This window comes from Molossus molossus, unplaced genomic scaffold, assembly GCF_014108415.1.
Source record: "Molossus molossus isolate mMolMol1 unplaced genomic scaffold, mMolMol1.p scaffold_m16_p_10, whole genome shotgun sequence".
NCBI classification, from domain to species: Eukaryota; Metazoa; Chordata; class Mammalia; order Chiroptera; family Molossidae; genus Molossus; species Molossus molossus.
The window spans coordinates 103,024,328-103,048,508 of NW_023425345.1; the positions used below are offsets into that span (position 1 = coordinate 103,024,328).

At 37.5% G+C, this 24,181-nt stretch overlaps 1 protein-coding gene across 1 annotated transcript in view; it reads left to right on the forward strand.

Annotated features, from left to right (window-relative positions):
* The window catches only part of N4BP2L2 (NEDD4 binding protein 2 like 2), an 83,165-nt gene extending 59,294 nt beyond the window's left edge, over positions 1-23,871 (forward strand). Inside the window, exon 7 of the mRNA XM_036251172.1 lies at positions 23,777-23,871. Within this exon, the coding sequence (XP_036107065.1) occupies positions 23,777-23,795 (19 nt within the window). The 3' untranslated portion in view covers positions 23,796-23,871. The remainder of the gene's footprint in view (positions 1-23,776) is intronic.
* Positions 23,872-24,181: the final 310 nt, after the last annotated feature.

A 24,181-nucleotide genomic window follows, 5' to 3' on the forward strand; every position in this document is an offset into this window, starting at 1 on the left:
ATTGTTCGTCAGTATTTTGTTCATTAGATTCCACATATAAGTGAGAGAGTGTGATACTTGTCTTTCTCTGACTGGCTTATTTCATTTATCATAATAATCTCTAGGTTCATCTATACTGTCTCAAAGGATAAACGATCACTTTTTTTTTTACAGCTGCATAGTATTCCATTGGGTAAATGTACCACAGCTTTTTTATCCATTCATCTACTGATAGGCACTTGGGCTGTTTCAATATCTTAGCTATTGTAAATAATGCTGCTATGAACATAGGGGTGCATATATTCCTTCTGGTTGGTGTTTTGAGATTCTTAGGATATATGCTTAGAGGTGGAATTGCTGGGTCAAATGGCAGTTCTATTTTTAATTTTTTGAGGAAACTCCATACAGTTTTCCACAGTGGCTGCACCAGTCTGAGTTCCCACCAGCAGTGTGTATCTTTCTCCCACATCCTCACCAACACTTGTTTGTTCATTTATTTATGGTAGCTATTTACTTATTTATTTATTTATTTTATTTTTGTTACAGATGTTTCTACTTTTTTACCTCATTGACATTCTCCCCCTCATCCCCCCCACCCCATCCCTGGCTTTGTTGTCCATGTCCATTGGTTATGCGTATATGCATATAAGTTCTGTGGTTTATCTCTTCCCTGCCCCTACCACCCCCTCTTCTGAGGGTTGTCAGTCTGTACCCTACTTCCATTCATTTGCATCTCTCTGATGATTAGAGACATTGAGCATTTTTCCTATATCTATTGGCTCTCTGTATGTACTCTTTCAAAAAATGTCTTTTCAGATCCTTCGCCCATTTTTTAACTGGATTGTTTGTCTCCCTGGTGTTGAGTTGTATAAGTTCTGTATATATTCTGGAGATTAACCCCTTATAAGATGTATCATTGGCAAATATGTTCTCCCATAACAGTGAGTTAGTTCCCTTTTATTTTGTTGATGGGTTTTTTTTTGTTGTTGTTGTTGTTGTTTTGCTGTGCAGAAGCTTTTTAGTTTGATGTAGTCCCATTTGTTTATTTTTCCTTTGTTTCCCTTGCCCTAGGAGATATATTGGCAAAAATATTGCTGTGCGGGATGTCAGATTTTACTGCCTATGTTTTCTTCCAGGGTTTTTGTGTTTCACGACTTACATTTAAGTCTTCTATCCATTTTGAGTTTTTTTGTGTATGGTATAAGTTGGTGGTCTAGTTTCATTTGTTTGCATGTACCTGTCCAATTTTCCCAACACCGTTTATTGAAGAGACTGTCTTTACTTCATTGTATGCTCTTGCCTCCTTTGTCAAATGTTGATTGACCTTAAAGGCATGGGTTGATTTCTGCACTCTCTGTTCTATTCCACTGATCTATATGCCTGTTCTTGTGCCAGTACCAGGCTGTTTTGATTACAATGGCTTTGTAATATAGTTTGATACCTGGTATCCCTCCAACTTGTTTTTTGTTCTCAAGATTGCTGTGGCTCTTCAGAGTCTGTTTGGGTTTTATATAAATTTATGGAATATTTTTTCTAGATCTGTGAAATATGCCATTGGTTATTTAATAGGAATTACATTGGATCTATAAATTGCTTTGGGTAGTATGGAAATTTTAATGATGTTAATTCTTCCAATCTATGAGCATGGTATGTGCTTTCACTTGTTTGTATCTTCCCCTATTTCTTTTTGCAATGTCCTATAGTTTTCCAATGTAGATCTTTTACCTCCTTTGTCAAGTTTATTCCTAGGTATCTAATTTTTTGTTGTTGTTGCAATAGTAAATGGGGTTGTTTTCTTAGTTTCTTCTTCTGACGGTTCATTATTGATGTATAAAAATGCCACTGATTTCTGGATATTGATTTGGATCCTGCTACTTTGCTGAATTCATTTATTAGATCTAGTAGTTTTTTGGTAGAGTCTTTAGGATGCTCTATATACAATATCATGTCATCTGTAAATAATATCCATTTTGATTCCTCTTTTCCAATTTGGATGCCTTTTCTTTTCCCCTCTTCTTGTGTGATTGCTGTGGGTAGGACTTCCAGTACTACGTTGAATAAAAATGGTGAAAACAGACCTCCCTGTCTTGTTCCTGAACTTAAGGGAAATGCTTTTAGTTTTTGCCCATTGAGTACAATGTTGGCTATAAGTTTGTCATATATGGCCTTTATTATATTGAGGTATGATCCCTCTATTCCCACTTTGCTGAGAATTTTTATCATAAATGGATGCTGGATTTTGTCAAATGCTTTTTCTGCATTTATTATATGATCATGTGATTTTTGTCTTTCATTTTATTTATGTGATGTATCACATTGATTGATTTGTGAATATTGTGTCAACCTTGCATCCCACTTAGTCATGGTGTATGATTTTTTAAAGTGTATTGCTGGATCCAATTTGGTAATATTTATTTTGTTGAGGATTTTAGCATCTATGTTCATCAGGGATATTGGCTTATAATTGTCTTTCTTTGTATTATCTGTATCTGTTTTTGGAATTACAATAATACTGACCTCATAAAAAGAGCTTGGAAGTCTTCCCTCCTCTTGAATTTTTTTTTGTAATAGTTTGAGGAGGATAGGAGTTACTCTTTTTTTTTTCCTTTTCCTTTTTATTAATGTTAGGGAGAAGGAGAGGTAGAGAGAGACAGAAGCATCATTGAGAGAGAACATCAACTGGCTGCCTTCTGCATGCCACCTACTAGGGATCAGGCCCACAACCCAGGCATGTGCTCTGACTGGGAATCAATGCTCAACCACTGAGCCACACCAATTTGCCTGTGAAACCATCTGGTCTAGGACTCTTGTTTGCTGAGAGTTGTGTGTGTGTGTGTGTGTGTGTGTGTGTGTGTGTGTGTGTGTTTTATTACTGCTTCAATGTCATTAGTTGTTATTGGCCTATTCAGATTTTCGGATTCTTCCCAATTGAGTTTTGGAAGAATGTATGGTTCCTGGAATTTGCCCATTTTGCCCAGGTGGTCTATTTTGTTGGCATATAGTTGTTCATAGTATTTCCTTATAATCCTTTGTATTTCTGTGGTGTCAGTTGTACTTCTCCTCTTTCATTTCTGATTTTATTTATTTGGGTCCTCACTCTTTGTTTCTTGATAAGTCGGGCTAAAGGTTCATCAATCTTGTTTATCTTTTTAGGAAACCAGCTCTTGGTTTCGTTGATCTTTTGTACTGCTTTTTAGTCTCTATGTCAATTATTTTCTTTCTCTCTGATATGTATTATTTCCTTCCTCTACTTTCTCTGCACTTTTCTTGTTATTCTTTTTCTAGTTCTCCTAGGTGTGGGAGATTAGATGTTTTATTTGACATTTAACTTGCCTCTTGAGGTAGACCTGTTATGCTACAAACTTCTCTCTCAGGGCTGCATTCGCTGTGTCCCATAGACTTTGCATTGTTGTGTGTTCAATTTTTGTTTGTTTGTTTCCAAGTCATTTTATGTTTCTTCCTGTATCTCATTGGTAACCCATTCATTGTTTAATTACATGCTATTTAGTCTCCATGTGTTTGAATGTTTTATAGTTCTTTTTATTGTAGTTGATTTCTAGTTTCATGCCATTGTGATCCAAGAAGAAGCTTGATATGATTTCGGTCTTCTTGAATTTGTTAAGACTTATTTCGTGTCCTAACATGTGGTCTGTCTTTGAGAATGTTCCATTTGCACTTGAGAAGAATGTGTAGTCTGCTGCTTTGGGATAAAATGTTCTATAAATATCAGTTCAATCTATCTGTCCTTTGGAGTCATTGTTTCCTTGTTGATTTTTTTTTGGGGGGTCTGGGAAATCTATCCAATGATGTCAGTGGAGTATTACAGTCCCCTGCTATGACTGTATTACTGCCCATCTCTCCCATAAAGTCCACCATGAGTTTTTTAATATATTGAGATACTTCTATATTTGCCAGGGTTATATATCATTCTTTATTGATTCTTTTAGTATTATGTAGTGGCCTTCTTTGTCTCTTGTTATGGCCTTTGTTTTGAAATCTATTTTGTCTGATATAAATATTGCTACCCCAGGTTTTTTTGTTGTTTGTTTTCATTTGCACGGAATATTTCTTTCTCCCTTCACTTTCAGCCTGTGTGAATCTTTTGTTCTGAGTTGGATCTTTAGTAGACTGCTTATATATTGGCCATGTTTTCTTATCCATTGATGTCTTCCTTCTAACCTATGTCTTCATTCTTTTTTTTTTAATCCTCACCTGAGGATATTTTTCTATCTTCAGATAGAGTAGGAAGGAGGGAGGGAGAGAGAAACATCCACACGAGAGGGACACAAAAACTGGTTGCCTCCTACTTGACCCCAACCAGGGCCAGGGACAAACCACAACTGAGATACATGCCCTTAACTGGAATCAAACCTGCGACTCATTGGTCTGCAGGTCGACGCTCTAACCACTGAGCAAAATCGGCTAGGGCCTATTTTCATTCTTTTTAATTGTTTATTCTATTTGCTGCTCTGATTGGTGTTTTTTTCCTACCTTGTCTTCTAAATAGTTGATTTGATCCTCTGCTTCATCCAACCTACTATTAATTCCTTCCGGTGTAGCCTTTATTTTAGATTTGATATTCTTCATTCTTGACTGGTTATTTTTTATGGTTTCTTTGTCCTTTATCATGCTGTTGAATATCCTTCTAACTATTACTTTGAACTCTGTTTCTAATAAATTGCTTGCCTTCTTTTAATTTATTTTTTTTCTGGAGGTTATTTCTCTTCTTTCATTTGGGTCCTGTTTCTTTTTTCTCCCTATTTTGACGTGTGTGTGTGTGTGTGTGTGTGTGTGTTTCTGTGTATAAGATTGAACAGCTATGACTCTCAGTCTTGGTGGGATGGTCTTCTGTAAAGGCTGTCATTTTGGACCCAGTGGTACAGTCTCCTTGATTTCTTGAGCTGAGTATTCTAGGAATGTCCCTTATGTGGGTTATGTGGGCTCTCCTATTATAATTGGGTCTTGCTTGCTGTTGTCTTGTTCATGGGTGGGCTCTACCCTCAGGCAGGCTGACTATGGAACTCAATTCTGACCCCATTGTTCAAACTATTGTAAAGGCGATGACAGAACAAAACAAGACAAAACAGAACAAAAGAAAAACCCAATAACCAAAAACAAAACATAAAAAGAAAAAAGAATAAGAGAAGAAAAAAGAGAAAAAAAGAATAATAAAAGACAAGGGCCCTGGCTGGTGTGGCTCGGTGGTTAGAGGGTGGACCTGCACACTGAAGGACTGCAGGTTCAATTTCTGGTCTAGGGCATGTACCAGGCTTGCAGGTTTGATCCTTGGCTTGGCTAGAGTGTGTGCAGGATGCAACCAATAAATATGCCTCTCTCACACTGATGTTTTTCTCTCTCTTTCTTTCTCTCTCTTCTTCCCTTTTTCTCTCTCTAAAAAAAAAAAAAGGACAAAGGACAAAAATAAGAAGAAGAAAAAAGAATATGAAAGGCAAGCACAAAGAGGAAAAAATAAAAGTAAAAAATTAGGTGCCCTGGCCGGTTTGGCTCAGCAGTTAGTATGTTGGCTTGTGGACCAATGAGTCGCGGGTTCGATTCCGGTCAAGGGCATGTACCTTGGTTATGGTTCATCCCCGGCCCTGGTCAGGTAGTACAGGAGACAACCAGTTGATGTGGCTCTATTACATCGATGTTTCTCTCTGCCTCTCTCTCTCTCTCCCTCTCTCCCACTCTATCTAATGATAAGTAGAAAAATATCCTCGAGTGAGGAATAAAAAATAAAATCAAGAAAATAAAAAAAAAATAGACAATGAAAGGTGGGATAAAAGAATAAGAAAGAAAAGAGAAGAAAAATAGAATAAGAAAAGGAAAGAGAAAAATATGAAGAAAAGAAAAAAGTGAAATCAAAAGGAAAAATTAAAAAAATAATAAATTTTTAAAAAGATTTATTTGCCTCAGCAGAGTTTAGTGCCTGCTGCAATCACCCTTTGTATATACTGTTTGTGAAGCTTGTTGGGTCCTGCTCTGATGTTGTCTAAAGCTGGCCAGTTGGTGTGCCAGTTACAGGCCTCCTGGGAGGTTCTCTGGAGCAAAGAAAAGACATATGCTGTCCCCACTTGGTCCTTGGTGATCTGTTTGAAGCTTGACAGGACAGAGCCCTAGTATTCCTGTAGATGGGGCCTCCTGGGCCCAGAGTTTGGGTCTTCCGTGGTTCTCACACTTTGAATGTTCCTGCTCTGAACTGCTTCCCCTTCCCCCACAGAACTGTGCTCAGTAGCAGTATGCAGGATTTGGCAGGGGTGACTCTTAACAGTCTCCCATTAGGGGTGGTGCCTGCAACCTGCAGAAGGAGGGTCAGCACTTTCTCTCCTTCCTGAATCCGTGCAGTCTGAACTCACAGGGGAACTTGGATCTGCTTTCCCTCACTGTAGCCTCAGAGCCCAGCACTCACCCATCTGACTCCCAGATAGAAGCCCCCCAAGGAAACACAATCCTAAAAACTCAGCTCTGCATGGCTCCCTGACACCCCCATGTCACCAAACCAAGCAGGAAGGGACCAAAAATTAGCTCTGCTCAGCACTTTGATCGCTCCTTGTGGCTGGCCACAGCAGGTTGGAGCTGAAAGTCCCAGCCACACTAAGGCTCTGACTGGGCAGAAAGTTCGGCTCTCCTGCATGGTCAAACCAAGGAGAGTGGTCTGATATTCCCAATTCTGCTCTGTTCCCTTTGCCACAGAACACAGCAGGAAGGGGCAGACCAAGCAGTTCAGCAGGTGGGGGGGAGGGGCACCACCAGTGAGCTTCAGGTGAGTGAAACCAATTTTCTTTTCCAAGCCACACAGTTTAGTCACTGACTGGCTCTCTGCCTCGTCTTTCTAGAGAATAGAGGGCCCCTCAAAGTCACTGCGGGGTGTACCAAGCAGACCCCTCTGCCAGACCTGCATGGCCACATGGCCTCTCCAGTAGTCACAGACCAGAGCAAACTTCCCAAGCTGGTGGGGTAACAGTAGGAGTGCTCCTTCCCTGGGATGGTGTGGTCCAAGTTTCCCAGGTGGACTCACTGCCCACTGATTTCCACTGCCCAGTGTTAGGTAGGCTCCCCTGTCAGTCTTTGTCGCCCTGGATTAGAGATCCCTGCACAGGGCTGAGACCCCATACTCCCAGAGGGAGGGAGCTCCACAGCCATGATATCCCTCAGCTTCCCAGCCACTACACCTGTGGGAGGGGCTCACCCTCCTACTGATCTCCTGCTGTCTTCCTCTGCTCCCTAGTTATAATATTTCAGATCAGCTACACTTAAACTGTTTTTTCAAGTTGACTGCTCTGTAGTTTAGCTGCAAGTCTGGTCTAAGGCTGGGAGCAAGTGGATGGAGCTTTCAGCTACGCTGCAGCCATCTTGGAATCCAGCTCCATCTATTTTATTATAACCATCCTAGTGGATATGAAATAGTATTTTATTGTCGTTTTGACTTCCATTTCCTTGATGGGTAATGAAGAGCAACTTTTCATGTGCTTATTATTGGCCATTTGTATATCGTCTTTAGAGAAAGATCAATTCTGGTCCTTTGCCAAGGTTTGTCTTTTTATTAGAGCTTATCCCCATTTATCTGAGGGGAATATGTTCCAAGATCCAGCAGTACTAATTCTAGTCTTTTTCTATACATACATGTACTTTATGGCTTCTCTTTGGCATATCCAAATTGCCGGCATCACTACTCATGCACATTGGAGCCATTGTTAAGTAAAATAAGGGTGACTTGAACACAAGCACTGTGATACCTCAACAGTCAATCAGATCATCAAGACAGCTACTAACTGATTAACAGGTGGGTAACATACAGTGTGGTTATGTTGGACAAAAGAATAATTCACGTCCTGGACAGAATGGAACAGGGCAGCATGAGATTTCATCACAGTACTCAGAATAGTATGCAATTTAAAACTTATGAATTCTTTCTGGAATTTTCCATTTAATATTTTTGGACCAACGTTGACTGGGGGAAACTGAAACTGCAGAAAATAGGGGGAAACTTCAGATAAGGGAGGAAAACTATATTGAGTTTTAAGAATACTTTAGCCCAGCCAGTGTAGCTCAGTGTTTGAGCATTGACCCATGACCAAGGGGTCGCTGGTTTGATTCCCATTCAGGGCACATCCCATGTTGTGGGACAAATTCCCAGTGAGGGGCATGCAGGAGGCAGCCAATCGATGTTTCTATCTGTTCCTCTCCCTTCCTCTTTAAAATCAATTAAAAAAAATTTTTTTTAAAGAATACTTTATATATTCTAAGTACAAATTTCTCATCAGATATATAATTTGCAAATACTGTCTCCCATTCCCTGGATTGTCTTTTTACTTTATGAATGATATCCTTTGAAGCACACAAGTTTTAAATTTTAATAAAGTCTAATTACTCTATTTTTTTGTAATTGCATGTGCTTTTGGTGTCATCTAAAAAAACCACTGCCTGATTCAAAGTGATGAAGATTTATACCTATATTTTGTAATATGAGTTTTATGTTTCAGCTCTGATATTTAAGTCTTTGGTAGATTTTGAGTTGAATTTTGTATACAGTGTGAGGTGGGATCCAATTTGATTCTTTTGCATGTGAATATCCAGTTGTCCACCATTTGTTGAAAAGACTGTTTTCCTCCCATTGAATTAATTGTCAAAAATCAATTGGCCATAGCCCAGCTGGTATGGCTCAGTGGTTGAGCATCAACCCGTGTATCAAGAGGTTGCTGGTTTGATTCCTGGTCAGGGCACATGCCCAGGTTGAGAGCCAAATCCCTAGTTGGGGGCATGCAGGAGGTGGCCAGTCAATGTTCTCTCTCATCAATGTTTCTCTCTCCCTCTCCCTTCCTCTCTCTCTAAAATCAATAAAGAAAAAAATTTTAATCGATTGGCCATAAATATAAGGATTTATTTCTGAACCCTGAATTCTGTTTCTTTGATCTCTATTCTTATCTGTATGCCAGCACCACACAGTCTTGATTACTATTGCTTTATAGCAGGTTTTTAAATTAGAAAGCATGAGTCCTCCAATTTTTTTTTTTTTTTTTTTTTTTTTAATTCCTGATGGCTAGCCTGGGTCCCTTGAATTTCTGTATGAATTTTAACATCAGTTTTCCAATTTCTGCACAAAGGGCAGGTGGGATTTTGATAGGAATTGCACTGAATCTGTAGATTGAGTATTGTCATCTTAAGAATACTGTATCTTCCCTGGCAGGTTTGGTTCAGTGGTTAGAGCATCAGCCCACGAACCAAAGAGTCATGGATTTGATTCTGATCAAGGGCACGTACCTTGGTTGTGGTTCAGTCCCTGGCTCGGTCAGGGTCATGTGGGAGGCAACCAATCAATGTGTCTCTCTCATGTCGATTGATCTCTCTCTCTCTCTCTCTCTCTCTCTCCCTCCCTCCCTCTCTCCCTCCCTCCCTCTTTCCCATTCTGTCTGAAGATATGTGGAAAAAATATCCTCGGGTGAGGATTGAAAAAAAATTAAGAAGGAAAAAAATATTGTATCTTCTGACCCGTGAACACGGGCTATCTTTTTGTTTATTTAGGACTTCTTTAATTTCTTTCCATAATGTTTTGTAATATTCAGAGTACAAATTTTGTGCTCATTTGTTAAAGTTATTCCTAAGTATTTGCTTCTTTTTGATGATATTATAAATGAAAATTTGTTAATTTTTAGATTGTACATTGCTAATTATAGAAATACAATTGATTTTTGTATATTGATCTCATACCCTGAAACCTTGGTGATTTAGTTTATTAGTTCATTATGGTTTAGTACACTTAATCATTTTTTTAGATTTTCCTCAGGATTTTCTATTTACTTAAGATCATATAATCTGTAAATAAAGATAGTTTTACTTCTTTCTTTCCAATCTGGTTGCTTTTTATTTATTTTCCTTGACTAATTGACCTGGCTAGAACCTCCAGTATGGTGTTGAATAGGAATGGTGAGAATAGACATCCTTGTCTTTTTTCTGGTTTTAGGGGAAAACATTTAGTCTTTTACCATTAAGTATGATGTCAGCTGTGGTTTTCCATGGATGTCCAATATCAAGTTTAGGATGTTTCCTCTGCTCCTAGTTTGTTAAGTGTTTCTGTCATGGAAGTATTTTGGATTTTTCAAATGATTTGTCTGTGTCTATTGAGATAATCATGTGGTTTTTGAACTTCATTCTATTGATATGATATATTGCATTAATTGAGTTTTGGATGTTATACCAACCCTGCATTCCTGGGATACATAACATTTGGTCATGGTGTATAATCCTGTTCACATAACACTGGATTCAGTTTGCTAGTATTTCATTTTGTTTTATATTGCTTTAGGTTTTTCATCTATATAAGAATTATTGGTCTATAGTTTTCTTGTAATACCTTTATTTAGTTGGGGTATCAGAGGGGTACTGGCCTTGTAGAATAAATTGGGATATGTTCTTTCTATTTTTTTGAAAGAGTTTGTGAAGATAGGTATTTATTCAGTAAACATCTGATAATCTTCATGTTAACCTTATTTGACATGAATAATAATTATGTTGTACCACTTTCAAAAACAAACTAGAAAAAGTAAAAAGGAAGGCGGGAACAAAGAAAGCAAACCACACATCTTTAATGAAATATATTTGTGGTTTGCCTGTGAATATAATAATGTCATTTTATAAGATTGTATTAATAGGTCATTTTGCTTTAAAGTAAAAAAAAAAAAATCTCACAATCATCTAGAAAACAGTCATTTTGTAAGTTGAAAATGCCCTGTTTTTAAGTATTCTTTATAATTGTTATATATATTGTTTCTTATGCTTTTAATGCTTGGGCTGCTCTATTTTATGTCAATAATTTAGTTATGAGGTTTTCTAAGTAGAAATGATCCAACATATTCTAAGAATAAGATAATATTAGGTTACCTAATATTATACCTAAGCATAAGATAATATTAGATTTTTTAGCCAATTTTTAGTAATTACTATCCTAGATTATAAATGTCAAAAATAACATTTTAATGAAGAAAATTACTAAGAATGAAAAACCTTTAGATGGATGTTTTCAGGTGATATATATGAAATTAAATGCAATGTATAGCACTTCATACTGATTTTACTTAGACCAGGACTTACACAACTCCTGACAGTATCAATTCCATTTGGTGAGGGATGTTACTAAGAAAAGCTATGAGATAAAATTACTGGATTATTATTTTAGAAATTAAGTTAGGTTTTTTTTATCCTCACCTGAGGACATTTTTTTTTTTTTTTTTTTTATCCTCACCCGAGGATATTTTTCCATTTTTTGTACAGATAGAATGGGAGGGAGAGAGAGGAAGGGAGAGAGAGACAGAAACATCGACATGAAGGGACACATCGAGTGGCTGCCACCCGCACGACCAACCAGGGCCGGGGACAAACTGCAACCGAAGTACGTGCCCTTAGCGGGAACCGAACCCGGGTCTCTCCGGACCGCAGGCCGACGCTCTAACCGCTGAGCCAAACTGGCCAGGGCTCACCTGAGGACATTTTTGCATTTATCTTCAGATAGAGTGGGAGGGAGGAAGAGAGAGAGAGAAATATCCAGTGAGAGACTTACATCAAGTGGTTGCCACCCACCCCAACCATGGCCAGGGATGAACTGCAACCGAGATACATGCCCTTAGCGGGGAAGCAAACCCAGGACTCTCCGGTCGGCAGGCCAACACTCAAACCACTGAGCCAAACCAGCCAGGGCTAGAAATTAAGTTTTAAAAAGTAATCATGTGATACTATTGCCATTTCCTGCTTTACCCTCATACAGTAAGTATAAATAAAGGCCCCTGTCATGTTCCTGTCTTTCACCAGTTTGTCAGTCTGGATGCCAAGATCTGTCCAAAATGTAGTGAGGAGCAGCCTACTAAAATTAATTGTATTTTTATGCTCTAACTGGTCTTGCTAAGCAATAAGAAAGAAACATGTCTTCCAGTACACACATTGTGAAAATGCCAGTTGTGAAATTCAGCCTCTGGCCATATGCAAGAAGAGGGTTGGTTTTCCAACTTGAAACTTGATTTTGCTAATAAACTTTAGTGCTGGGCTGTAAATGAGCTAATTAACCTAAGATAATGGCTAGTGCTTCAGACATCAATGTTTAATTGTATCACTTTAGTGAAATAATTAGAAGAAAATTCATAAAAGTTGAAAAAGTAATTGAAGGTTGAATATACTGATGTAAACATAAAGGGTTCAATATGTGTTTGTTTGAAAAACAAACTAGCAGTATATAGAACCAAATGTAGATGGAGACCTATGTATCCTAGAAGATAAGGGCAACAAAGCCATGAAGGTTTAAATTATATTTGTTTTCATGGACACATACACATATTTAAGCTTTAAACAATGAAGTTTATTACATAAAACAAAGACAGTATGGGCTGCATTTGGGTCTAGCTACCAAGGCTGGGTTCGGACAGGGTCATCATCTGCATTGAGAAGTAAAGTTCCAGAGACTGGGCTAGACTGAGTGATGTTTTTACAGAAGATTTGAATATTAGTAAAATTTAAAAACAAAACAAAACAGGAAAATTGGCCCTAAATATAAGTTTGAGTTATGAATTAAAATCATGATATAAGCCCTGGCTGGTGTGGCTCAATTAGTTGGGCATCATCCAATGCACTGAAAGGTTGCTGGTTTGATTACTGGTCAGGGTACATGCCTGGGTTGCAGCTTGATCCCCTGGTAGGTGCATGTAGGAGGTAGCCAATCAATGTTTTTCTCTTTCCCTCTCCATCTTCCTTGCTCTCTCTAAAAATCGATAAAAATATTTTTTAAAGCCATAGTATGATATGATTTGATATACTGTCAACCAGAAACAGGCTCAACCCTTTTTGGGTAATGGATCACTTTCAGAATTCAATGAAAGCTAATATAGTCCCTTTTCCTGTAAAAAATTACATATGTACATATTCATACTTTATTCCAATTTCAGGGAGTTTACAGACAACCAGGCTTTCTTCCGAAGTCTTGGATACCTGTAAATGAATATTGGCATAGGTAGCGAGAGTGCAAAATGAATCAGAGAAAGTTATTTGGATCAGAAAGTGAATCAGTCTGAGACCTCTTCATCAGGTCAGAGAGGGTGATGGCTTCAAGCAACGGGCTTCAAATTAGTCCACAAAAGACTTTAGGTTTTATTTGTTAATCATCCCTCAATAAAGCTGGGGGGGAAAAAAGTTTAGTTGCTGCTTCAGGCAGGTAGTGGGAGTCTGGGTAAGTGGAACTTTGGCCACACTCTTTATTCAAAACAATTTCTTCCACTTTTGCTTATTTATATATTTGTATTATATGTTTAAAAAATTAATAGATGGGTTATACTCCTTGTAAAGGCATTTATGTACAAATATCTCTTCAAGACCCTGCTTTTAATTCTTTTGGTTATATATCCAGAAGTGGAAATTTTGCATCATATGTTAATTCAATTTTTAATCTTTTTGAGGAAATACCATATTGTTTTCCATAGAGGTTGCCCTCATTTTACATTCCCACCAATAAGTGTACAAGGGTTCCAGTTTCTTCACATCCTTCCCAATGCTTATTTTCTGAATATATATATATGTGTGTGTGTATAATAACCATCCTAACAGATGTGAGTTGATATCTAATTGTAGTTTGATTTGTATTTCCCAATGATTAGTGGTATTGAGCATATTTTTGTGTACTTATTGGCCATTTTTATATCTTCTTTGCAGAAATGTCTATTCAAGTCCTTTGCTCATTTTTGAATCAGGTAGTTTGTTTTTCATGTAGTCCAATTTGCCCCCCCCCCCCCCCCGCCTTTTTTTTTTTGGCTTTAGTGTCATATTCACAAAATCACTGCCAAACCCTATGTTGTGAAGCTTTTGCCCTGTGTTTTCTTCTGAAGGTTTTATAATTTTAGGTCTTACATTTAGGTCTTTGATTCATTTTTCATTAATTTTTGCATATGGTATTCTGTATGGGTTCAATTTTATTCTTTTGCATATGGATAGCCAGTTTTCTCAGCACTGTTGAAAAGGCTGTTGTTTCCCCATGAATAGTCTTGGCACATTTGTCAAAATTATTTTACCATATATAAGAAGATTTATTTCTGGACTCCCTATTCTATTTTATTGGTTTCTATGTCTGTCTTTATACTAGTACCACACTGTTTTTAAAATATATATATTTTTATTGATTTAGAGAGAAAGGAAGGGAGAGGGAGAGAGAGAAACATCGATGTGAAAGAGAAACATTGATCAGTTGCCTCTTGTATGCACCCCAACCAGGGATTGAACCCACAACCTGGGCATGTGCATTGACTGGGAATTGAACCAGCAAACTTTTGGTGCATGGGATGATGCTCAACCAACTAAGCCACTGGCCAGGGCAGTACTACACTGTTTCTATTACTTCAGCGTTATAGTAAGTTTTGAAATATGGAAGTGTGAGTCTTCCAGCTTTAAGAAAAAAAATTGTTTGGCTATTAAGGACCTCTTAAAATTATATATGAATTTTAGCATAGATTTTTCTATTTCTGCAAAAAAAAAAAAAAAAAGAGAGAGAGAGAGAGAGAGAAAGTCATTGGGATGTAGAGAGGAATTTCAGTAAATCTGTAGATTTCTTTGGGTAGTACTGACATCTGAACAATATTCCAATCCACTGATGCTATTGCAAATCGAATTGTTTTTTATAATTTCCTTTCCAGGTTGTTCATTACTAGTGAATATAAATGCAGCTGATTTTTTCTACAGTAGTACAAAGTACAGCTACTTTGCTGAATTTATTTATTAGCTCTAATAATATTTTTGTGTGAAATTTTTAGAGTTTCTACATATAAGATCATCGCATCTCCAAACAGGTAATTTTAATACTTCCTTTCCAGTTTGTGTGTCTTTTGTTTACTTTTCTTGCTTAATTGCTTAGGATAGAACTTCCAGTACTATGTTGAATAGAGGTGGTAAGAGTGAGTATCATTGTCTTGTCCCTGGTCTTAGAGGAAAAGCTTTCAGTGTTTCAGCATTGACTATAACATTTGCTGTGGATTTTTTATATATGGATTTTATTATGTTGAGGTAGTTTCCTTCTATTCCTTGTGTTTTCTATTGATTGATTTGAGAGAGAGAGGAAGGGAAAGGGAGAGAGATAGAAACATCAATTGGCTGCCTCCTGCATACTCCCCACCAGAGATTTGGCCCACAACCTGGGCATGTGCCATGACCCAGAATCAAACTGGCGACCTCTTGGTGCATGGGTCGATGCTCAACCACTGAGCCACACCAGCCGGGTTATTCCTTGTTTCTTGGGTGTTTTTGTTTTTTTTCAATCCTCACCTGAGGATATTTTTCTATTTATTTTCAGATAGAGTGGGAGGAGGGAGTAGTGAGAGAGAGAGAGAGAGAGAGAGAGAGAGACCAATGTTAGAGAGACACATAGATTGGTTGCCTCCCGCATGACCCTGACCAGGGCCAGAGACAAACTGCAACTGAGGTACATGCCCTTGACCAGAATCGAACCTGAGACTCTTTGGTCCTTGGGCTGATGCTCTAACCACTGAGCAAGCCAGCCAGGGCTTGGGTGTTTGTTTGTTTTTTTCATGAAAGAATGTTAAATTTTGTCAAGTGCTCTTTCATCAATTGAAATGATCATGTGATGTTTTTCTCCTTTATTCTGTTAACATGACATATTACACTGATCAATTTCCATGTGTTCAACCATCCTATCATTTCAGGAATAAGACTCACTTGGTCATGGTGTATAATCTTTTTAATATGCTGCTGAGTTTACTTGAGGATTTTTGTTTCAATGTTCATAAAAAACGTTGGTCTGCAGTTTTTTTGGGGTTTTATTGCATGTCTGTCTGGTTTTGGTGTCAGGGTAATGTTGACTTCATAGATAAGTTAAAAAGTATTCCCTACTCTTCACTGTCTTTTGGAAAACTTTGAGAAGGAATGGTATTAGTTCCTTGAGTTACTGATAAAATTTACCAGTGAGGCCATCAGGTCCAGGGCTTTTCTTTGTCAAGATTTTTTTGATTACTGATTCAATCTCCTTACTAGTTTATAGGTCTATTCAGATTTCCTATTTCTTAGTGGTTCAGTCTAGGTAGGTTTTGTGTTTCTCAGAATTTTCCCATTTCATCTAGGTTATTCAATCTTTGGCATATCATTTTTTTATAATACTCTCTTATAATCCTTTTTATTTCTGTACAATTGATAGTAAAGTCCCCATTTTCATTTCTTATTTCAGTAGATTGAGTCTTATTTTTTTCTTAGTTCACTTAGCTGTTAGTCAATTTTGTTCATCTTTTCAAATAACTTTTTATTTTATTAAATTTCTCTATTTTTCTATTATCCATTTCATTTACTTCTGTTCTTATATGTATTATTTCCTTTTTTCTGCTACCTTTGGGTTTAAGTTTTTCTTCCTTGTTTCTTAATTTGCAAAGTTAAGTAGTTGATTTGAAATCCTTCTGGTTTTTTAATGTAAGTGTTCGTTTATAGCTTAAAATTTCCCCTTTCACACTGCTTTTACAGTGTCCCCTATGATTTGATATTTTTTGCTTTTCTTTTCACTTATCTTAAGTATTTTTTAATTTCTCTTTTGATTTCTTCTTTGATCCACTGTTTGTTTAAGCATTTGTTGTTTACTTTTTACAAACTTATTAATTTTTAATATTTACTTCTTTTATTCGTTTTTAATTTTATCCTAGAGTGGTGGGCAAAGATACTTTGTATGACATCTATCTTTTAAAATCTATTGATTTAATTTTAGTCTAATATATGACCTATCCTGGAAAGTGTCCTTTGTGATGTTCTAGTGTAAACCAATCTTGCAAATCCCAAGATAAACCTAACTACATCATAATGTATTATCTAGTTTAATCATTACTGGAGGTAGTTTGCTAATTTTTTAAAGGATTTTTTTATATAGAAAGAATACTTCCTAACTATCAAGCTGAAAAGAGTTGGAGCTATTCTTTCTTTTTCTGTTCTCTGGAAAAGTTTGCATAATCTTTACAATTAACAGTTCCTTAAATCTTTGGTAGAACTTATCTGAAAATTTACCTAGACTTAGAGTCCTTGGTGGGAGGTAACTAAACTTTTATTATTTTACCATTGTAGGACTAGTAAGGCTTTCTGTTCCTTTTTCAGTCAGTTTTAATAAGTTGTATTTTCTAGCTATTTCTACATCTCATTAAAATTTTTCATTATTTTAAAGTTATTCTTGATATTATTTTATTTGTATTTTTCTTTTTAAATTGAGATATAATTGATATATAGCATTAGATCAGTTTGGGGCATACAAAATCATGATTTGATATTTGCATATATTGCACAATGATCACTATAATAAATATAGTTAACATCCATTGCTACACATAGTTACAATTTGTTTTTTATTTTATTATTATTTTTTTATCTTTATTGTTGAATGTATTACAGATGTTCCTCATTTTCCCCCCACTGACTCCCTCCTCCACACTCCTGCCCCCTCCTGTCTTTTCTCACACTGTTGTCTGTGTCCATTGGCTATATATAAGCTTTTTGATTTATTTCTTCCCACTGCCCAATCCCCTTGCCTTTGAGGTTTGTTAGTCTAGTAACCCATTTATGCTTCTTAATCCCTTCACCTTTTTCACCCATTCCCCCAACCCCCCTCCCATCTATCAACCAACAAAATGTTCTCTGTATCTATGAGAATGTTTCTGTTCTGCCTGTTCATTTTGTTTGTAGATTCCATTGTCTATAGATATGTATTCATTGCCATTTTGTTTGTTCATATATTTTATCTTTTTCTTCAAAAAGATCCTTCAACATTTCATATAATAACAGTTTGGTGGTGATGAACTCCTTTAACTCTTTCTTGTCTGGGAAAGTCTTTATATGGCCATCGATTCTAAATGACAGCTCTGAATATTTCTTGCCACTCAGTTCTGGCCTGCAAAGTTTCTTTTGAGAAATCAGCTGACAATCTTATGGAAACTCCCTTGTAGGTAATTATCTGCTTTTCTTTTGCTGCTTTTAAGATTCTCTCTTTGTCTTGAACCTTTTGCATTTTGATGATGATGTGTCTTGGTGCGGACCTCTTAGGGTTCATCTTGTTTGGGACTCTCTGTGCTTCCCGGACTTATATGTCTGTTTCCTCCACCAAATTAGGGAAGTTTTCTGCCATTATTGTTTCAAATTGGTTTTCGATGTCTTGTTCTCTCTCTTCTCCTTCTGGCACCCCCAAGATGCAAATGTTGGCACACTTGAAGTTGTCCCAGAGGCTCCTTACACTCTCCTCATTTTTTTTATTCTTTTTTTTTCTTTTTGCTGTTCTGATTGGGTGTATTTTTGCTTCCTTATATTCCAAATCGATGGTTTGCTTCTTGGCTTTACCTACTCTACTATTGAATCTGTGTAAATTATTCTTTATTTCAGTTAATGCCTCCTTCATTTCTGAATGATCCTTTTTTAGGCTCATGGGGCCCTCACTAAGTTCGCTGAGGTTCTCAGTAGGTTCATTGAGCATCCTTATAAACAGTATTTTGAACTCAGCATCTGTTAGGTTGCTTATCTCCATTTTGCTTAGTTCTTTTCCTGGGGTTTTGTTCTGTTCTTTCATTTGGGACCTGTTTCTTTGTCGCCTCATTTTGGCTTCCTCCCTGTGTTTGTTTCTATGTATTACTTGACGAGAGGTATGGGGCTATCCGAGACTAGATGCTGCTTCTTTGGAAGAATTTCGGAAAACCTGAAGCAGGATCCAAGACAGGTCAATCCTATGGTTAAGCAAGTGGCAACAGCTTGGGTGGGCCTGAAAGCTGGGTGGGGCAGGGCCTCAGGGAGTCACCAGGGGGAGGCAACAAGTATGAGCCAGGTTGCTGGAGTCCCAGATATGGCTTCTGTCTGCTTCCCCAGAGAAGGGCTCACCAAAGGAACAAAGGCCTCTGACAGCACATTTGTCCCGGAAAAAGCCCCCTCTCCAGCCCTCGCTCCAGTGTCAAACAGCTCAGTTCTTCCCTGTATGTCTCTGGTGCCCCTCGAGCTTCCTCCCCTCCAAGCTTAGAAGGAGTGAGTCCAATAAATCCGTGCGCGGGCCCTTTAAGAGGAGCTGCCTGGGGCTCCAGCCACTTTAGCCTCCCTGAGCCTCAGTTCCTGCTGGTTTTTCCAGCCAAAAGTTATGGGGATTCTCTTCCTGGCACTGGAACCTTGAGCGCCTGGTGTGGCATGGGGACCCCCTCAGTCCTCAGGGAGGATCTTCCCAGCCGAGGAATCCTCCTGATTTTTATCCACCACATGTGGGTGTGGGACCAGCCCATCTGCCTCCACCCCTCCTACCAGTCTTGATGTGGCTGCTTCTTTAATTCCATAGTTGTAGGACTTCCATTCAGTTTGATTTCGGGCGGTTTTGAATGATGGTTGTTCTTCTGTATTTTAGTTGTAACTTTGATGTGGTTGTGGGAGGATGCGATACCACATTTACCTACGCCGCCATCTTGACCGGAAGTCTCTACAATTTATTTTTTCTTGTGATGAGAATTGTTAAGATTTACTATCTTGGCAATTTTCAAATGTACAATACATTATCTTTACTATAGTCACCATGCTGTATATTATATCTCCGTGACATTCATTTTAGAATTGGAGGTTTGTACTTTTGATCACCTTAATCCATTTTGCCCACCCTGACAACGAATCTGTTGTCTGTATCTATAAGCTTGGGTTTTTGTTGTTGTTGTTGTTGTTTTGGTTCCACATATGAGTGGAATCATACGATATTTGTCTTTGATTTATTTCACTTCGTGTAATAACCTCAAGGTCCTATCATGTTATCACAAATAGCAAGATTCCCTTCTTTTTATGGATGAATAATATTTCATTGCATATATGCACTATGTTTTCTTTATCCATTTACCTATAATGGAGTCTGGTTGCTTCCATGTCTTGGCTATCATAAATAATGCTTCAGTCCTTTTATCTTTTAAAATCTTTTCTGTATCTGCAGTTGTATCTACTTTTTCATTCATTTTTTTTATCCTTACCTAAGGACATTTTTTTACATTTATCTTTAAATAGAGCAGGAGGGAGAGAAGGAGGAAGAGAGAGAGAGAGAGAAACATCAATGTGAGAGAGACACATCAATGTGAGAGAGACACATTGACTAGTCACTACCCACACAACCCCAACCAGGGCCAGGGACAAACTGCAAGGTACATGCCCTTAGCGGGAACTGAGCCTGGGATTCTCTGGTCTGCGGGCCGATACTCTAACTGCTGAACCAAATGGGCCAGGGCTTCTTTTTTATTCTTAAGACTAATTTATAACACCCCCTCCCCCCCCACCAATTACTCTTACCAGAAGTTTTCTTCTACTTATGACATTAAAATTTTTCCCCATAATTGAAAGAATATGTGCACCCCTATGTTCACTGCAGCATTATTTACAATAGCCAAGATTTGGAAGCAACTCAAATGCCCATCAGTAGATGAATGAATAAAAAAGCTGTGGTACATATGACACAATGGAATACTACTTGGCTGTAAAAAAGAATGAAATCTACCTTTTGCAACAGCATGGATGGTCCTGGAGAGTATTATGCTAAGTGTAATAAGCCAGTCAGAGAAAGACAAGTACCATATGATTTCACTTATATGTGGAATCTAATGAACAAAATAAATTAACAAGCAAAATAGAAACAAACTCATAGATACAGAGAACAGATTGACAGCTGTCGGAATGGAGGGGAGTTGGGAGACTGGGTGAAAAAGGTGAAGGGATTAAGAACAAAAAACTCAGCACTGGCTGGTTTGGCTCAGCAGTTAGAGCACTGGCCTGTGGACCAGAGAGGCCCAGATTTGATTCCTGTTAAGGACACGTACCTGAGTTGCAGTTTGTCCCTGGCCACAGTTGGGGTTGTGTGGGTGGCAGTCAGTCAATGTGTCTCTCTCACATCGAAGTTTTTCTCTCTCTCTTCCTCCTCCTCTCCCTCCTGCTGTTTCTGAAGATAAATGCAGAAATGTCCTCTGGTGAGGATAAAAAAAAGAACAAAAAACTCATAGACAACAGAATGGCGATTACCAGAGGGAAAGGGGATGTGGGGTGGGTAAGTAGAAGAGGGTAATGGGGGATAAAAGGTGATGGATGGAGACATGACTTGAGGTGGTGAACACACAATATAATATACAAATGATGTGTTAGAATTATACACCTGAAACCTATATAATTTTATTAACCAATGCCACCCCAATAAATTGGATAAAAATTTTAAAAATTAGAAAAAAAAATCTTTATTTCTCAGATATATTTTTAAAACTAATTTTATACCAAGATTTATTTTACTCATTAATGTTATGAACACATATTGTGTCATTCTAATGTGTTTGAATTAAAAAATGCAAATGTCCCATTTTCCAATTACAGAAACCACGAATGCCTGCAAAGGCTTGAACACTATGAATGAGTTTTTCAATTAGCATAATAAAATGGAAAACTAATAGTTCTTCTGCCATTGTTTTTGAACTCTGGATATTCTGCAAAATAAAACAATGCATTTTCTACAACTTAAGTAGCATTTGGAAATCAGATTTTTCAGGAGCCTATAAAAGTCATACACTAGAAAAAAACCGTTTTTCCAAACTAATTTTTTGTTACTAATTTCAAAGTTAATTGCATATGGTCAGATAATATGGTTTGGGCATTAATAATTCTTTGAAATTTTGGGGGGCTAGCCTGATGGCTTAGTTAATTTATTGAAATATTCTACATGGGCTTAAAAATAATATTTTCTCCAGTTTTTGAATGAAGTGTTCCATATTTGTTCATTTTATTGAGCATTATTAATTGTGCCATTTATAACCTTTATATCCTTGTCTTTTTTGTCTGTTTGTTCTGTCAATTACTGAAAAAGCTGTTTTAAGCTCTGATAAAGTGGATGGATTTGTCAGTTTGCCTATATATGGTCACTTTTAAAAGAAAATTCTCACTCTTGCCGGTTTGGCTCAGCAGTTAGAGTGTTGGCCGTGGACTGGAGAGTCCTGGGTTCAGTTCCCACTAAGGGCACGTACCTTGGTTGCAGTTTGTCCCCAACCCTGGTTGGGGTTGTGTGGGTGGCGACTGAAAGGGTTAATAGTGTTTTAACAAAATTAAGCTCCATTCTGACCAGCTATTCCTACATGTAAACACCCAAGCAGTTTTCTAAAAAACCTGGGACTGACACCCAGAGGAACCATAAAGATAAGGGGTTAATGATGGCCTTGGGAAACTTGAAGGGACCATAAGAAAGAAGGAGATTAATGATGGCCTAGACCTCTGCAGACTCCTTACCTCTGAGACAATTTGTATCAGCCCTGAAACCAATTACACAGTGGGTTTTTTTAATGTAGTTTTTTTTTTACCTTCTGTAGTTTGTAACTATAAAACCCAACGAACAAAGGGACTTCGCTGCTGAACTCTTTTCAAGGAGTCAGCCTGCCTGTACCCAGGCACATGCAATAAAGCCATTTTGTTCTACACTGGCCATGAATTGTGAATGTGATCTTCCGCCTGCTCAGACCTTTTAGCGACCAGTTGATGTGTCTCTCTCAAGTTGATGTTTCTCTCTCTCTCTCTTCCTCCCTCTCTCCCTCCCACTCTATCTGAAGATAAATGCCAAAATGTCCTCGGGTGAGGATTTAAAAAAAAGAAAGTTGTCTACTAATCATTTGCAATTATATTAAATCACATTTTGAGAATTCTCCCACTTTTCTGTCTCACTTCTTCTTTTTACATAAATCATAATAGCCATTGCCCGGTTCTAATCTTGAATTGCATCCTGGGAGTCTTAGTGAAATATATGGTTGCTTTTGTGGTTGTTAATATATAATAATAATGAGCTGCCATTTATGGAATATCCACTATTTGCCAGGCATTGTGCTAGGTGCTTTATTTATAATAAAAGTCCTTTTATCTAGCATGATTGGGACAAGTGGCTGGTTAGTTCGCTGAAAAGTTAATTAAAATGAGGAATTATTTTCCAGCCAGTGTGGCTCAGTGGATTGAGTGTCATCCCATGGACTGAGAGGTTCTGGTTCTATTCCTGGTCAGGGCACATGCCCGGGTTTCTGGCTTGATCCCCAGTAGGGGGTGTGCAGGAGGCAGCTGATAGATGTTTCTATCTCTCTGCTTTCCTCTCTCTAAAAATTCTATAAAAACATTTTTAAAAATGAGGAATTATTAAGAAATAATACATACTTTAAATATTTTATTTGAACTTAAAATGCATGCTTACATATACATTCATTAACCAATCTTTTTTTCCATTTAGTGGAGTGTTATCCTTTTTTTACGCATAAATTACACCTATAATGCATTGTGAAGAATGTCTAATTTCTGTTAATATAAATTGGAGGGGAACCCCCCCAAAATCTTCATAACAATATGAGCGCAGAATTGTAGTTCTTACTGTTTTAAACCAAACTATAGTTATCCTGCCCACACCTAATTTGACAATTGGTTAGTACCTCATCTTTATGGAGTCGTTTACTTCAATTTAATTTTTTATAGAAACTTTTTTCTTGTACTCATAGTCCACTGGTTGACATTATGTTCCCATAATGCATAAGGTTTATTCAAACTGCATAATTATAGTAACAATTGTGATAGTGTAAACAAATTTAGGAGTAAATTTATCTGACTCCTTGTGACTATACAGCTCTAAACAATGGAGCAGAGGGTGTGGCAGTACTGGAGAGCAGCCATCTAGCCAGGAGCACTTTGTGTGCCATTGTGCTAATGATTTGTAAATTTGCACATTAAGAGTGTAATATTTCAGTTTGCTAATGCTCTACAAATAATTGTGACATATTTCTTACTTCTTTTATAGTTCAGAGAAGAAGATTTGAAGAAAATTGGGCACAGACTCAGCAAAGCCAAACAGAAGAGACAAGAGAAAAAGAAATAAAAAGCAGAACAATCAGAGTAAGTTCATGGAGGGAACCTCATTTGAAATCCTCGGTTATCTTATGCCAGGAGATCAGGACTCATCTCAGAGTGAAGGGGAAGACTTGGAAGTGACCAAAAGAGAATCAGGGTGTATCTTCACTCGTGGTCTAGGAAACAAACTGTAAGATTTAGAGAATAGCCATAAAAAAATGAAAGATGGGAAAACATAAATCCTGAAGATGGTTTCCCAAATGTTATGTCTGTAGTTGAATTGGCCAACATGCCAAAGAATTACCTCCCTAAGGAAGATGACTTGTGTGTAAGTTTATCATTGAGGCCAAATGAA